The sequence below is a fragment of the Nematostella vectensis genome, chromosome 9 (genome assembly GCF_932526225.1).
Source record: "Nematostella vectensis chromosome 9, jaNemVect1.1, whole genome shotgun sequence".
Taxonomy (NCBI): Eukaryota; Metazoa; Cnidaria; class Anthozoa; order Actiniaria; family Edwardsiidae; genus Nematostella; species Nematostella vectensis.
Window position 1 is genome coordinate 12,200,664 of NC_064042.1, and position 16,848 is coordinate 12,217,511.

At 39.4% G+C, this 16,848-nt stretch overlaps 2 protein-coding genes across 3 annotated transcripts; one reads left to right on the top strand and one right to left on the bottom strand.

The window, feature by feature from the left end:
• The first annotated feature begins 663 nt into the window (after window positions 1-663).
• On the top strand, window positions 664-6,868 carry LOC116618291 (chromatin-remodeling ATPase INO80). Of its 2 annotated transcripts, none has more exons than XM_032381815.2 (6): window positions 664-1,540; window positions 2,389-2,541; window positions 3,013-3,148; window positions 3,540-3,872; window positions 4,025-4,428; window positions 4,825-6,868. In XM_032381815.2, the coding sequence occupies exons 1-6, from the start codon at window positions 1,477-1,479 to the stop codon at window positions 6,201-6,203; spliced, it is 2,469 nt and encodes an 822-aa protein (XP_032237706.2). In that variant the 5' UTR covers window positions 664-1,476; the 3' UTR covers window positions 6,204-6,868. The 2 variants fall into 2 exon arrangements, with proteins under 2 accessions (XP_032237706.2, XP_032237707.2); XM_032381816.2 differs by having other exon boundaries at window positions 4,028-4,428.
• On the bottom strand, window positions 6,862-16,617 carry LOC5512368 (zinc finger protein ZPR1). The gene is made up of 12 exons (XM_048732521.1): window positions 16,407-16,617; window positions 13,384-13,545; window positions 12,575-12,665; window positions 12,427-12,497; window positions 11,714-11,951; window positions 10,624-10,661; window positions 10,353-10,419; window positions 9,229-9,312; window positions 8,939-9,015; window positions 8,380-8,577; window positions 7,828-7,896; window positions 6,862-7,327 (listed from the first exon to the last, which is right to left on the bottom strand). Exons 1-12 carry the CDS (start codon window positions 16,506-16,508, stop codon window positions 7,196-7,198), a joined length of 1,329 nt encoding a protein of 442 aa, XP_048588478.1. The 5' UTR covers window positions 16,509-16,617; the 3' UTR covers window positions 6,862-7,195.
• Between the last annotated feature and the right edge of the window lie 231 nt (window positions 16,618-16,848).

A 16,848-nucleotide genomic window follows, 5' to 3' on the forward strand; every position in this document is an offset into this window, starting at 1 on the left:
GGAGTATTCATCGGGTGCACTTTTAAGTCTGATTTTCACCCGATATCTTATATTTTAAGCAAGATTTGATTTGAAAGAACAGATACTTATATCAATTATTTATATATATTCTGAAACGCTCAATAGGACGTGGCGATTTTTTTACGACATGATGGTGATCGTTGACTTCATAAGTTGCACAGATTGTTTTGCTAGCAATATCGCAAAATATCAAAATACGAGTTTTGTTGTGCCATGCTGTATTAGCCAAGTTCAAAAGCAAAAGTAAAAACAGTCGCAAATCGTAAGTAAAACGTAAATAATATATGTTTATTATTTTAAATTTCACAATAATAAACACTAATTTACTAACTATTGGTGCAAAAATTTTAGTTTTTAGAATTCTGAATTACGGGTGGCAGATAAAGGCTAGAGATGTTCGAGATGACCGAAAAGGAAAAGCCAATAAAAGTTAATAAAGAGTAGCGAATCAACCTACAGTTTAGGAGTGAAAAAAAAAAAAAACAGATAAAAAAAGATAAGGTATGCGGGGGCACATGTAATCCCAGTAATTTGGAAAAATAATTTGGAAATAAAACTAGGCGTGAAGACAGTGGGCTACTTTGCGGTACCCGAAATGCTCCGAGGACACGAAACGATCCTCAGGAATCCCCACAAAAGAATGCTGAGAAAATGGATTAACTTATTTAAAGAAGATTATGAAGTCATCTTCGCGTGACTTGTTAAACTCCATTAAATGTTTAAACTCAATTAAACTCGTGACTTGTCAATTTCGAGGAGTTTCTTGGGATCGTTTAGTTTCCTGTACAGCGCCCATCATCCTCAATATCCATGACTGTGCTACTCATTATTAGTATTTTAGCATGCAGTCCACGCATGACCTTATTTATCCGCCGTGTCGGAATTAGTTGGCTAATCGGTGTTCAATACGAGGAACTTTGATAGATGTATTCATTCAGCGCAAAAGCCGGCATAGTTTTCTGCTCAAGAATAGAAATTTGTCAAAGTTTTTTCAATAAAAAATGTAAGAATCTATTACTATTAATTATAATTAATATTTTTAGCGTTTTCCCTTTTTTTTTAAAGGGACATTGGTTCCGATTGGAGCCCATGTCTAACCTTGCCTGAGAAGTAAAGCCAAGTTAGTGTGCTATTTTTCATTGACTTTAAAGCCTAAAGCTATAAAACCAAACAAATTCAAATTTTGCAGCGAAAGAAGGCCCGGCTGTGGAATGTTTTGGGATTCCTGGGGTGCATATCACCTGGCTCAGGTATGCGTCCACATTCCATCTGGGTACATCACAAGGGGAAGGCTATAAAAGCTATCCGAAAAACACATACTTATATCAGAATATCCGATAGCTCATTTTCGAGATCCACTGTTAAGTCATTCTGAGGACCCTGGCAGGAAGTTTGAAAACGGCCTAAAGGACACAATAAGAATATTGGAACAGCGAAGGAGCACCTGCACTGGAAATGAGTAAAACTATCGTTTTCCTATCCATCACATGTTGCTTGATAGGATTTGCTCAAATATCAGGTAAAATTAACCAATACAGGAATTAAATTGGAAGCAAAAATATTGCGTAGTTTAGTTACTAGGGGAGTTTTGGTAAATTACACGATAATTTGAGAAAATATGAAGTTTAAGAGATTGGAATGACTAATATTTCCTATGCAAAAACACACTATCTATTACCTCTAAATAATGAAAAATTATCTCATGATTTAGCTTTTAAAATCGGTAGTCTTTTAGGTATTTGGTTATCTATCTTCCTTCGAAGTAATCTTTATTCAATAAAAATTTTCCATTCCTCTTTATCTTGGTCAAAATAAATAATAATTACTAGTTTCTCTCAATGGGATAATTTTTCCATCCCTTTTAACAGTTATTGTTAGGTTTATTTCGATAATTATGGATTACTAATTGTAGCTTTTGTCAAAGTATCGTTGAACCAAGTGTGAGGATTTTTAACTTCGACAATTATTCCCCATATAATATTCAAAACAAAAATTATTCATAAAAATGTTATTTTCCTAATCTTTTATATTCAAAACCTTTTCTGAAAATGGCAGAATTAACAATCACAAAGCTAAAGAAATTAATCTGCCAAAGAGCCTTACAAAGTTTTTCGGTATCCATTCATTTACGGTATTCATCTCCAACTTGTCCTTCGTTCTCTTCAGCAATCAACCCATTTACTGCAGACTGGATCCTCACACACACACAAAAATAGAGAAATCCCATCACCTCGAACTATCTAGATACAAAAAGGACATGCAATAAGGGGGGGAAAGGCCGTTTATTTTACCTAGAAACCGTTTTATTTTATCTAGAAAACATAAAACTACGTTTGACAAACCTTGTCACACAAACTCCTTTTACAGATGCTGTGGAGGGGCCGTGGGGAGACTGGGGTGTGTGTTCCTCCACGTGTAACGGAAAACAGGAGCGCATGCGCGTTTGCATCCCATCACCAGGAGGAGACTGCTCAGCGCTTGAAAAGCAAATAAGGCGATGCAACACCAGGGCCTGTATATGTGAGTATACGTTTGTTAGTCAGCGGTATCTTGTGCTACGTGATGCGCGGTCAGACCAGGTGATAAAACACCAAGGCTTTCATATCTACGAATCGGGTACGTTTATAAGCATTATCTCCCGACTGGAAGATGCGCGGACAGACCAGGTGATGCAACATAAAAAACAGCATCTGCGAGAATCCAGTCTGTTAGTACAGCTGTATCTTTTGCTGCATGATGTGCAGTCAGAAGAGAAACCGTCTCAACGTGCAATCCAAGACTTCCTCGAATATCTAGTCTGCTAATATAGCGTTATATTATGCTATTCCGCTATATTATGCGTGGAAAAAAACAGGCAATGCAAAAAAAAAGGTTTTTCTGAATCAGAATCTTGCCCCAGAAGAATCTCTAAAATAATCCTATAAAAGGTGGGTGAAAAAAGACTTTCTCTAGAAGTGACTTTGACACTAAGAACATTTATGTTTTGTGTAGCAAATGAAGCACTGACAGCTATCATCGTATTCGTCCTTCTATTGGCCGCTGCTGGAATGCTTGGGGCGTTTCTCCTTCTGAGGAAGAAGCTGCGTGGCTACAAAACGCGACTGAGCTCCCAAAATAGCCAAGATGGGTGGGTGCCCTGCATCGAGATAGCAGGAGCAGTAACAACAAAGACACCACTCTAAACACCTTGATATAGTTTTCATGATTAAACGCGAGCATCATAATAAGCAATAACATCAGCGGCAACAACGACGACAATGTAAACAGCAAAGGAATTGACAGCGGCATTGTCAACATCATTAGAAGCAATTAACACAAAACAATTACCTCAACAACAACCGCAACAACTACAACAACAGCAAAACAAGATGAGCCTACTGTGACGTCTTATGGCAACAGGAACAAATAGCCAGCATTTTATACAAACAATGAAAATCGACCACAAAAAACTGCATTAAGTTATTATGACATACAACCAATCACCAGTTCTGAAATACCTTTTTCTGTATATCTGCTAGATACGACCAAGGCATGGCGGAGAACTTCTACGCCGACGTTTTCGACCCGCAGTGGTCTGACGACGAAGACCAATCACCCTATGTCAGCAGTGGTGGACAGTCCACCGGACAGGCGGTAACGCCTCAAGGGGTACCGGACAACCCAAAATCGCATCCACCCTCTGTACCAAATCGTGATACGGAGACTGATTACCTTGAAGTAAGGGAGAGTGAGAACCCTGACGTCGATAGATCCGATAAGCCAAAGTGGTCAATCTATAACTATATACCGTCTCGGTGGTTTGGAACCTCAAGGAACTATCAGATTCATCATGAGCAAGATGGAGAAAACAGGTGATTATAATATAGCTACAGTTTAAAGCACGCTCTGATTTACTTACATTTTTATGAAAAGAAATTGATATACCAAGAAAAATAATTGCTGCCAACAACAAATTTGCCAAATATATTTAGTTGTCAATTTTTCTCGGTTTATATCTTTCTAGCAGGTATGCCGAGTTACAGAAACCTTCCGAATACATCGAGATGGAATCACAGCAAGCAAGCGCGTCATCAATGTCTGCCTGGCCACATCCGAATATGCCTGGGCCATCTGGGGAGAAAACAGGAAGCACTTCACCTCCTGAGGGACACAACGACCGGTATGCGCGACTGAATAAGCCAAGCAATGGAAAGTTTTCTTACGAGAATCCTGGCTACGAGGCACAAGGCGAACACCATTACCAGGAGCTTGAACATCCTTCTGGTGACCCTCTCTATGCCCAGCTGGATGCACGGGACGACTACGAGAGCATGTCGCATTATGAAAACCCTGGCATGAACAATGTTTCAACGCATTATGAAAACCCAGGCATTAACAATGAGTCAACGAAGTCGGAATCGAATAAAGGTTAGGCAATCTTTCTCATTAAACTTTCTTACTTATTCAAGGCTGGGGGTCGGTAATCCCTTTTGTAAATATTCCTTTTCCAAGGCTGAATGTCCGTGATCCCTGAAGAGAAAGCAAGGTTAATCAGAAACATGACTTTTTACCTACTGCAAATTCATTCTGGAACCAAAAATGAACTGGAGCGGCGTTGCTGAGTCTCGTGTTAGGCAACGCTATGAGGATTAATTAATAATATTATTTTTGTTATTTTTCTACATGTTTGATATGAGAGGCTCTGCATTCATATGATGTCCAGACATGGTCACTGATCATGTATCGTGTGATATTGCATTATCTACCCTATCTCCTGTCCCCGTTCCTAATTGGTTTTTATTTCCTAATTTTCTTCTTCTCTAGCACATCATCCTCAGCCACCCAGACCAGTTAAGAAAGAGTCCAGCAGCAGTATGTTAATGATCTTCGGGATAGACGAACCAGTAAAACCAAAATCCAAAGAGAAAAAAAACAAATACCTCAATGTCCCCGAGTTGGAAAGCTCCAAATCGGAAAAAGTAATGATGGAAGAAAATACTTTCAAAACTCAAAAGGAGGCATTTGCAACAATAAATGGTGATGATGACGTGAAAGATCTGTACCCAAGGCCCCACAAGCAGCTGGGAGAGGAGCTGAGGCCAGATAAGGAAGAACACTATCGCCCTTGGTCAGTTGCATCAAAAACGCCCAAAGCAAGTAAAGCAGACTCAGCAACCCGTGAACAAAGAGAGGAAGGTGTGACCACCGCGCTGCCTTTGGAAGACCAGCAAAAATCCATCGATAAAGATGGCGAGTCAAGTCGTGCAGCTGCTAAGGAGATAGAACAGGTTCCCGAAATAGAGCGTTTGGTGGAAGCAGAAACAGAAGGTGTTTTCAAAATGGAAAGCACTTCAGAGATGTACACTGAGGAGCCAGATGCTTTACCTGAAGGTGAAACAGATCAAATCCCAGCAAAAGAACAGAAACGTAAACCATTCGAGGATGTTCCCAAAGAAGACTTTTACCAGCCATGGCCATTTGTGAAGAGAGAAAAGATACCTTTGACACCTGATGATAAAGTGAGTGATGAGACAAATAAGAATACGAAATTATCTTCTCAGCAAATGGAAGCAGAAAGCGCTTCGCCAATCATACCAGGCGGATACGGAAACCCCGAGGAAAAGCCAGACACAGAGGAGGATGACAGTGATGATAAGCTAATTACAAAGAACGATTCTGATGACAAACCAATCATAGCAGAAGGCGAACCTGTTGATAAGCCAATCGCAAAGAAGGATTCTGATGATAAACCAATCAGTGAAAAATCAGTCATAGAGAAAGACGACCTCAAGGTTTGTGAAACACCGAAATCTCAGAATGATTCTTCAGAAAGTAAAGCTTGTGAAAAGCTTGTTCTCCCAGACTCCAGTGTTTCCGATCTTCTGGGACAACATCAAGCAAGCAATAATCCATCTACCCAAGATAGGCAAGAAAACAAAGCTACTGGAGCACCATTCCCAGATTCTAGTATCTCCGATCTCTTTGATGCACCTCAAACTGTCCGCAAGTCTGCTATTGAAGATAGCCCTAAGATCACGTCTGAAAACAGCACCTCTGATATACCTTTCCCAGAATCAAGCATTGTCGAACTATTGACGGATGAGCCCAAAGCTAAAAAAAAGGCATCTAGTGGAGCAGGACGAGGAAAGAAAGGTTCTGGAAAAGATGACCCTCACACCGCTGGTATGACAGCTTTCTTTTGAACGTCGCAGATTAGATACAGTTAAACAGGCTAACAACGCCGTAAGCGACTCCCACGCACAATTGATATCCAATTCAACACCACCGGGAATCCCTATCCTCTGGTCATCACCAATAAGAAGCGACAGTATCACTTTGAAACAGATGTATTGATATCAGTCTAGATAGGTGGGGTACCCACTTTAAAATGAATGAATTTTATTATTCTTCATGTATCTCACTAAGGGCGCGTTTTTTTTTATCAGTCTGTGATGGGAATGATTGGTAGAGAATGGTCAGAATAGCATTCGTGTCATTCTGTTACAGGTAGCAGAATGGGTGGAATGGCCTTCATTCCATTCCGGAATGGGAACGCGGGATAAACGAACGCGCTTTTTCTTTTCTTATCATTCTCATTCAGGAATCACGAGTAAAACACACACAATTTGAGACATCGCATTGTGCGATATGAACCTAGATACAAGTATACACTGAGTATGAAATACTAAATGCTGCAATTCTTCATGTACCCTTATAAGTCGATGAAACACAATCACTTTGAAATAGACGTATTGGTTGATATAAGCCTACATATATAATTACACAGCCAACCTTTTGTAACTGTTATACATAATTCCTTTATGTATTTGATATCGGGCTGACAAGAATAAACACACTCAATTTGAAAGTTTTCGTGTTTAATGTTGATATGCGGGAAAAGTATAAGTAATCTTACGGTTTCGGTAAGTATAGTGCACCGAATTACCTTTTTTCTGCACTAAATTACCTGAAATCTAAACTGCTTTTAGCCAATCAGAAGTAATTTACCATGTCTATAACAACTTATAGACTGATCAGTGCAAAACCAGAAAAATCACAACTGTAAAAGCGAGTTAAATAAATCATCCTGTTCCGGACTTAATTATGGATTTTTTATTCCATCATTATCGAAAGCCCCTTGAATGGCCTGAGTAAAATAATATGACCCTAAGGAGCCTTTCTATATGTTGGTCAGTCATGAGCCTTGCTCATCCTTTTCGTATCCTTCGGTTTTCATCCCAACTAGTCCCAGGTCTTCGTTTTGCTCCTCGGTTCGCTCGTACTGTTCTACCTTGAGCTCGGGGTCTGGGTCGGGTGCATAAACATTCTGAAACAAGATTAGAAAACATTAACGAAACGGCCGCCTCGTCCTCGCGCCACGTTACCCTGACCTCGACGCCCTTGGTACCCGAGAATGCCAACTCACCTACAGCCGATTTCAGGTTGTGGTTACGGTAATGGCAGGCTTTTCCCACCTATCCGACCGCGAGTATTTTTTTTTTTTTTTTAAATTGAAAACTCTTTATTTCGAAAACAAAAGTATTCGTGTATTATTTCACAACTTGGCAATGGCATTGATGTAGGACGGATCGAGTTTCAGAGAGATTCAAGTATATCTAGTTCGTCATTTAATCTCAATTTCTTTGCGGTACTAAACAATTCCTCCCACAAGCAGGGCCTCAAGGTCTGCGGAGGAGCCTGGAGAATCTCAAAATTCACCAGCTTATTGGATATTTCACCCACCTGATGAATGGGTTCGTAGGATGTTTGAACTTAGCCTTACCCACCTAATGAATGGGTTCGTAGGATGTTTGAACTTAGCCTTACCTGGATATAACTGTTCCCAGCAGGGTCATCCAAGATTATATGAACGTTCATTCTTTCGCCCGATATGATCTGTAATAAAATATAAAAGCGTAATGAGGTGTTGGAACGACAGACAACGAACAATAAGTTGCGTAAGTGAATGCAACGGGGTTCAATGGTTACTTTGCAGCTTGAATGACCATTGAAAAGGCCGCGAAAAGATGGCTTTATTTCCGGTTTTGATTTTGAGCTAGGGCATAGGATCAGTCGCACCAATTATTAATGCTCTCAATGCTTATTACGTTGGATTTATTTAGACTTCTTCAGGGCAGACACTGCTTTTTATTGAAAATGAGACTTAGAGATCGGAATACACTCATTGTCTTCTGAAGAACCAATAAAACCACCGGTAATACAGACCCAAGATTTCAGCAGTACATTCAGTACATTCTCTACATAAGGGTCTATCAGTTTTATAAAAGTACTACACAGTTACGAGTAATGGTAGGAACACAGACTAGTAAAAAGGTACATGCATTTGTAAAAAAAAAGAGTGCACTATAGATATCATACCTCTTGCAAAGACGCTAGAAAGGACTTGAGATTTTCCCTTCCAAGTCCTGGGCTGTCTCCCAACCCAAATGGGTTTACCGACTTTAGATGGTCGTAAATATTCGTAAGGAGTCCCTCAAGGGTCGTGAACCGGCCCCCAAGGGTTCCTGCTTCCACGCTAAAATCAATTTCTGGAATCGTCACCACACAGGTTTCAGACTACAAGAGAAAGTTACAAAAAACGGTTTTAAGCAAACTCAGTACATACTGCCAGGCCTAGCTTTCACCTAGCTGCCAAAGCCTAGCTTTCACCTAGCTGCGAAAGCCTAGCTTTCACCTAGCTGCCAAAGCCTAGCTTTTACCTAGCTGCCAAAGCCTAGCTTTCACCTAGCTGCCAAAGCCTAGCTTTTACCTAGCTGCCAAAGCCTAGCTTTCACCTAGCTGCCAAAGCCTAGCTTTCACCTATTAAATCACCCCAAACCTCTAGCACCTGGAAAACTGAGTCAATATAGCAGAAGATAGGTAGACAAGCTACAGGTAGGGCTATTATTTTGTGGTGTAGATCGAAAGTTCTGTTTACCTTGAGAACATCCCTGCTTAAATCAATTTCGTCGGTTATTTTAAGAGTAAGCCTCGTCCCCATTGCATCCACACCAGCTATAAAAATGAGATTCACATAGAAATAAGAAAAACTTATTTCACAATTGACATTCTAATGCGATCTTTCTCAACAACAGAAATAACAACAAAATAACTTTACTCAAGAAAATATATACAAAGTGTTGAGTCTAAGCCCGCATGTAGCAATTAGAAACTTAATCTTGCTTCATTTACAAGTAACACTTTTACCAAGGAGATCAAAACACATACTTCCTGATTTGACCTCGTTGGTACGGTTGCCACAAGCATCACACACCGTGGCCATGATGATGACTTCTTTGAAATGGGGAATGGCTGGGAATTAGACGTCAAGAAAAACACTTCTTATCTGAGCGTACTCTTTAAATGGTAACATGAAAAATTCAACTAGCATTACTTCAGGAAATAAGCTATATATTGCCTGGCTGGAGTGTTGAGAACTTTTATTGTGGTAATGCTTTGGGTGGGGAAGGCTTATAGCGGGGCTCAGATCGTGGATCTTCGCTCGCAGATTCAGCATCGACCCCGACTAGGAAGAAATTTGACAATCCTTTGTAGCCCGGTTTAGGGCTCCAGATACGCGGTACAGCGCTTGCGGACTGACTTCTTGATGGTAGAGATTTACCACTTGGTTTGGAACCTCCAAGAGAGCTCTTTGAGCCAGTGCTTACTTGCGGTGGGGGTGGGCCCGCCTGTAGATCATCAGCATCTGGTCTGGTAATGCTTTGCAGCCTACAAAAAGCTGTAGCAGGGGATGGGACATTGCCCTCCCCCTCCAAATATTTCCAAAAATTATATTCGAGGCCTCCTATGACTCTGCTCTGGAAGATTCTAGTTTCATCATGTGGTTAACTGAGAAAGCCACAGCTCCATACAGGAAGTCCTGTTCTCTCGAACACAATCAAAGTGATTAAGAGCTCACAATTGCCTATTTCGGCTAGAAGTCATAAAACCTCAGTCTAGTAGTGACTAATTACAAAATACCGATGTCAGTTGCCTTGCTGTTTGCACATTTTGATAACATTGCTAACAATACTGAAACTGGTTTTTATAGGACTTTGTCTGAAACAGCTGTCATAAATTATTGTTAACCACTTTAAAGATATTGCTCCAGCAAGACATTGGTACCATCAAAGGAACCCAGGATTGCTTTTTTCTCCTTTGCCTACAGTGCACAGAACAGCAGGGAAAATTGTACCACAAAAACTGAAATATGAATTGTCCAGTCAGGCACACCACCATAGAAGGAACCAGTCATTTTAGCCAGACTCAGTAATCCTGATATTTTGGTAGCAATACCCTCAATTCCCGAGGATACGTTTTGGAAAGATTTAGATTTTGTGGAAAAAGGATACAGACAAATTTCATGCGGGTCTCGGTAGGGGCTTGGCAAGAGTTGCAGTTTGTTTGGAATATTTGAACCTGAAAACCAACAGCACCAAAAAAATACATCAGCAAATGGCCAGACAATATCTGAATTAGCATATTTGAATGTCAATCATAGGGAAGGCAAAAAGTATGGGGGCATTTTCACTCTTGAAGACAAATTGAAAAGCGTGATACTAGATACTAGAAGGGTATTTCAGACATAAATAAACATATAAATTAAAATAAACATTCTCATACCTCATCTTTCAATTCTTCAGGCTTTTTTTCATCTGCCTCTGCAAAAGGACACAATAAATCAGCAAACAATCAACAAAATCAGTAATTTTAAGAAAACAATGTCTTGCAGGGTGCAATTAGTTATTTACAGTATTTGAAAAAAAAACATTTATTGAGAATTGTATGAGCATGAAGGCTAGCTTTTTTTCCCTTTCCAGTACCTGTAAACTCATATTATTTTTTTTCACACATACACACAGAAATACCTAAGAAGGTGGTTTTATCAATAAAATTTCCACCAATTAGGGTATTTCAAAAGAAGGAAAATACTTAATGGCAAATTTACACATAACAATTTCCTTTGGTAGCGAAAGGGGGGGTGCCTTTGGGGCATAATTGAAAGCAAAAGTTGATTTAAAGAGATTTTTTACTTGTTTGGCTTAGACTGAGCAATACAAAAAGTTTAAAACAACTCTCCTAAATGCTCCAAAATTCTTGAATAGAAATATAGAGGTTTAGGGTGGTCAAGAGGGTATACACACCAATGTACCCACTCCTAATAAGCATCTGCTACATGTTGTATAATAATTCATTTAAATTCAACCTCCATAATTGTAAATACAGGGCTTCGGGAATTACTCGCTTGTGTGGATGCGCGTAATTTGGCTTTCTCAGCGTAAACCACAAATTTCTGCGTAATCCCGCGTAATTTGGCTAAATTTTGAAAGACAAAACATTTAAGTGCACAGCTGATGTGTTATTTTATGGTTCTTAACTCTTTTTCTCATAAAATAAAAGAGAGTGCGATATTTCGGACTGAATTTCGAAAACAAATAATATGACTAGGCATTCTTTGCTAAACTTTTTCAAGTAATTTTGTGCTTTCCTTTGGTACAAAATGTAGTTTGGGCGTAACAGTTGATATTCTGTGTAATTTAGCGCGTAATTCAGTTAAGAATCCTGCAAAATTTTGATTTTTGAAGAAGCATGTATTGCAAAATCCCGCATAATTTAGGGCGTAATGATTGATTTTCTGTGAAATTTAGCAGAGAATCCCGCGTAATTTTGAGTTTTTTTCCACATATATCAAGAAGCCCTGTATACAAGTCACCTTTCTTTGTCTGCTCCTGTTTTTCAGGTTGTATGTTCAGCTTAAGGTTCTGTTCCGCTGTACGAGTGTACTCCTTGGTAGCAAGGTTAGGATCAGCCTTAGGTGCAAGTGGATTCTCAATAAAGCTATTCCCTGATGGGTCGTCGATCACAAAGGTAAAGGACTTTTCCCCTTCGATGCATTCCTTCATTTTTCCAATAAATTCTTCAATCTTGTTCGCAGTGTCAGGGTCAAGGGCCTTTGAAATAAAAAAAAGATAAAAGATTGATAATAGCTTAAGGGTGGAGTAACTGAATATTGATAGCCCCATGTATATCCAGGCATTTTTCTAATTCCTATTTTAGCAAGCAAAACACTATCATCTTAAAATGCTATGACAGTATTCATTTAAACATTTGCCTCCTCCCATTTGTTATTATTACTCAGGGTTTTTTTATTAAGTTTCAGAGTAGGTGGTGGAGATAGGAGGTGGAAGTTATTTTATTTTATTAGTTCAAATCAAACTTTAATCATTTTTTCTAACAGCAAAAGCCAGTACTCAGTGGCACTCAGTGCTCAGGGCCTAATGAAACCCCTGTTACTGTAGATACTGCATTGTAAACTTAGTTTACAGATGAGAGAAGGGATTCATTCTGAAAGTCACAGGATATTTAGAACCTAAGGTAACACAGCAAAATGGAGCACTGTATAGAGCATCACATAACAGCACCCACCTTTCGCAGTGGTTGCTCCCTCTCAAGACCTTGTACAGCTCTTGATAATATTCCCTCAATCGTATTCAATTCTGAATCCATGAAAATAATAATGTGATTCACATGTGAATTATGAGATAAAAGATATTTAAGGTGAGTATTGCAGTACCTCCTTTCTGAGAAAACATAGGAACCTCAAAGTCCAGCTCTGGGACCCTCACTGATGCTGAATCCTGCTTGACAACTTGCCGGTTCAAATCCTAAACAGGAATTAAAAAGAGTAAATGCATAATTATTTATAAACAGATGCCCATTTAGAAACATTGACAAATTTTGTAAGGTAGCAGTACAGACATGACGGAAAAACATGACGTGACGCGTCAAATAAGCCCATTTCACATCGAATAAGGCGGAGAATTTCTCTCAGTACTCAGTAACTTATAGCAAAAAAAATATCAAGTGCGACTTTTTTTAAATTGATGCGACTTTTTGTAAAGTGTCATTGAAATTTTCGCTTTTCGTCCCTGAGCTGATACACAGGGCAATAATGATCAAGGAAAAATTATCTTAAAAAGCCAATATATGGTTATGTGCACTTCGGCCTCACGTTATTTGTGTTTTGAAAATCAGTCGGTAATACAAGGAACCTATAGCCATTGTATGACATTGTGTCTTCTCTCTCTATCTGGAATTGCACGTTTTCCAGGTTTTTCTGTCATGTCGAGCAGTACATAGATTCTCATTTTAATTTTAATCAAGATTGAGAAAACTGGCTTGTCTCATCTCTTAGAGACAAAAGCCTTTATTTTCCCATACATACACTACTCATACTCTCCCAACAAGACCAACCTGTAACCCACTTCTACGGAAGGCTTAAAATATTAAGTGGTTATGGGCTTTGTGTAGCCTTTATTGTAAGAGCCCTCCGACAATAATAACTCCATAAAAACCCTATAGTATTTACATAACTTGATTTACCTCTTTTGAAGTGACTTTTAATATAACTTCACAGCCTTTGTCCTGTATAGCTCCTGCTGATTGAATAAAGTTGTTTTTATATCCACAGTGTGGACAATCAAATGATGATAAAATGATCTCCTTGAAGAATGGAATTCTTGTCATCAAGAACCTCGTGGTGCCCTGGAAACAAAATATTTACAGTCACCTTCAATCTTTCTACAGCCATTGTATACAGTAAACTCTTGCTAATAACTTAAAAATACAACCTTGAGGCATTAATTTGCATACCTGTCAACCTTCGAAAATCTCAAGGCTTGAGAATTTTTTGGGGGAGGGGTGGGGTATATTCATTTTTTTTTGGGGGGAGGGGTGGCTTTAACCTTGCAGCCGTTTGTCATATAGAACACTCTCACAAAACCACTTATAGATTTCACGTGGGTGTTAGATAAATTGCGCTACGCAAGGGTTTATGTTTCAAATATTTTAATAGAAAATAGGCAAAATTTCGATTTTTTATAGAATATTTTTTCGGAAGCGATAAAAATCGCGAAAAAGCGTGAGATTTTGTACTCAACGCAGGAGATCGGGAGAAGGCGTCCAAAATCTTGAGACTCCCGCCTAATGTGGAAGAGTTTACAGGTATGAATTTGGTGATTGTTATAGGGACAGTACTGTACATAACGATATTTAACACTTTTAAGTCTTTTTTCACTGTTTAGTCTTGACAGGGATCATACTTGTCTCCTTAATAATGAAGTGTCAATAATATCATCCTGACTGCAATAGTGATAATAGACTCCAATTCTAAATGGAAACTAAATGGATCTTACAAGGGATGAGTAAGCTTACAGTACATTAAGCTTAAGGCTTAAGGAGGTACTTAGTTATTATGTGCATACTGTAATGTTTACTTACTGGGAGCCATGTGTATATTATCTGCTATATATTATGGTGTCCTCTCAATAAAAAATCTGACGACTCACGCGAAAACGTACCTTAGGGTTTTCCGCGAGTTTGGCCAAACTCGCGCCCGTTTCACGGAAAGCTCGCAGCCTTCTCGCGGAATGCTCGCGCCTTAATAACGGAAAGCTCGTGCCTATCTCGTGGAACACTCGCACCTTGACAACGGGAAGCCTCGCGACTTGTTAAACACAACTTGCGGGTTGTATCTTATAAACGACACGGAAAGGAAAGGACGATTTTTTTACGCATCACGGAGCGACGGTTTTATCTAGAATTTGTGTCGTTACGGCTTTTTTAGAAGAGTAAGCACCTTGACAAACTTTCACAGATCGTACTCGCTCTTGAATCGCACAGAAATAAATACGAAATAGTTAGTCTGGCAATTTAAGGACAATTTTGTGTAAGTTACTAGAGATAAGTAGTGTATTCGGGGAATATGGACAACAGTTTTTGACATGAACTCTTGAAAGTCTTTTCGGTGACTGCATTTTTTAAACAAAGTGTTACCAAAGCCTGATATCAAACTATCACTGATAATTCTAGCGCTACTGAAAACGAAAAGGAATATGACATTACGTTGTGTTGTAATTTGGAGAAACAATTTGGTGTAAGTAACGTAGGAATTCGTAATAATGTATTGGGTAATAAAGGCGAAATGCGTTTCGAAACTCGTATCGGTTTCAAGCTTCACCTTTCACGAAGATCTCTATTCCAAATGAGATCTTTGTTATATATTATTATCCCCAAAAAAGATTCCCCGATATGTGAGCTTTCTTTTGCAATAAAGATTGACGCAATCGCTACATTGCTCCATTAGATGGAGCCGAACGCAAACCAAGGAAGCGTCGTTGTCGAGTGTCTTTGTTGAACAAGAACGACATGTTAACATGTCGCGTCGGCGACGACTAAATCACGCCGGTTTATGTTCGCTCAAAAACTCACGTATTAAACAGACCCCCCCAAAAAGATTCCAGATATGTGAGCTTTCTTTTGAAATAAAGATTGACGCAATCGCTACATTGCTCCATTAGATGGAGAGGAACGCAAACCAAAGAAGCATCGTTGTTCGAGTGTCTTTGTTGAAGAACAACGATATGTTTATATGTCGGCGGCGAATAAATCACGCCGGTTTACCTTCGCTCAAAAAAATCGCGTATCAAATAGATACCACAAAAAGATTGTCGCAATCGCTACATTGCTCCAGCCAAACGCACCTTAAGAAGCATCGTTGTTCGAGTGTATATGTAGAAAAATTACTTTACTACGACTAGATTGAATAAAATTTTATTTATGATTCTATATATTTAAACCATGGCTTCTAGCGAACCAACCAAGGCTTCGAGCGAAACATCTTCCAACTGATGTCAAACTGTCGGAGTCGATATCAAGCTATCCCTCAAGAGGCGATTGGTAATAGCGCTATTGTCTTGATGTAGCATCGTAGCGACTTTGCCATTCGATTCCCTTGCTAGCACTCGAGATCTCAACGAAACCAAACTCAAATACTTGCATTATTGTGTCTGAATACTATTCAGATGTTTACTTCTATCCTAAAAGAGGCTTTTTCTAACGTATAGACCTCAGTAGATGTCTATCGCGTTTCACCGACTTCGAAAATCGAAAGATTCAGCCCTTTTGCCGATTGTTTCGTTATGTGCTCGCGACTCAACGACGAAAGGCTCGCGCCCGTTTTGCAAAAGCTCACGCCTGACTCGCGGGTTAATTCGCGGAATTGAGAAGCTCTAAGGTACGTTTTCGCGTGAGTCGTCACAAATGTCATCATCATCATCACTAATATCCCAAAATAAATCTCTGCTTGTGTCATGATACAGCTTGGCTTCTACCGATTGGCTTTTTGGAAGGGGAATTCAATGACTTACATTCATTGTGCCAATTGAAGTTGATTTAGGCTTTAATTGAATTAAGATGGTTTGTGGCGTTCACATTCTCGTGAAACACGTGCTACCCTACTATGCGCTATACGGGCTACTCGTAGTCAGTAGTCAGAGCATAGTAAACGAACAAAGACGAAGCTCGAGACTCTGGTACCCAGGGTAAACACGTGTAAGAAAACTCACCATTTCTTCGCATTCAACGCACAAGCTCTCGACTGCAGTCGCTTCTGGTCCTTTGTCAGCCTCCAGATCCCGAAATATTGGTTGTTTAGCTTCCTCTTCCATCTTCGTCTAAGATGTAGTCAAGTATTTTCAGATTTTCGGGTAATAAAATTAGCGCACCCACCAGCAACCTATAATATGTACTGCATCAGCTCATGCGGGTGACCGCTGATTTTGTTAGCATTTCGTGTTCATAACACAGGAAACCCGGTATGAACATTATGTTTCAATACTATATCTACAATATAGACTTAAATTCGCCAGAATTGTAGCCCGTCCTAACCATTTTTTTACCTTCTTTTTGAAATAGTTTTAATTTTTAATACATTTCTCCATTAGCTGAGTTCCATGGGCCGCCTGTAAGAAATCTTTGATCCCACTCCCTTGTGGGTAATTTGCAATA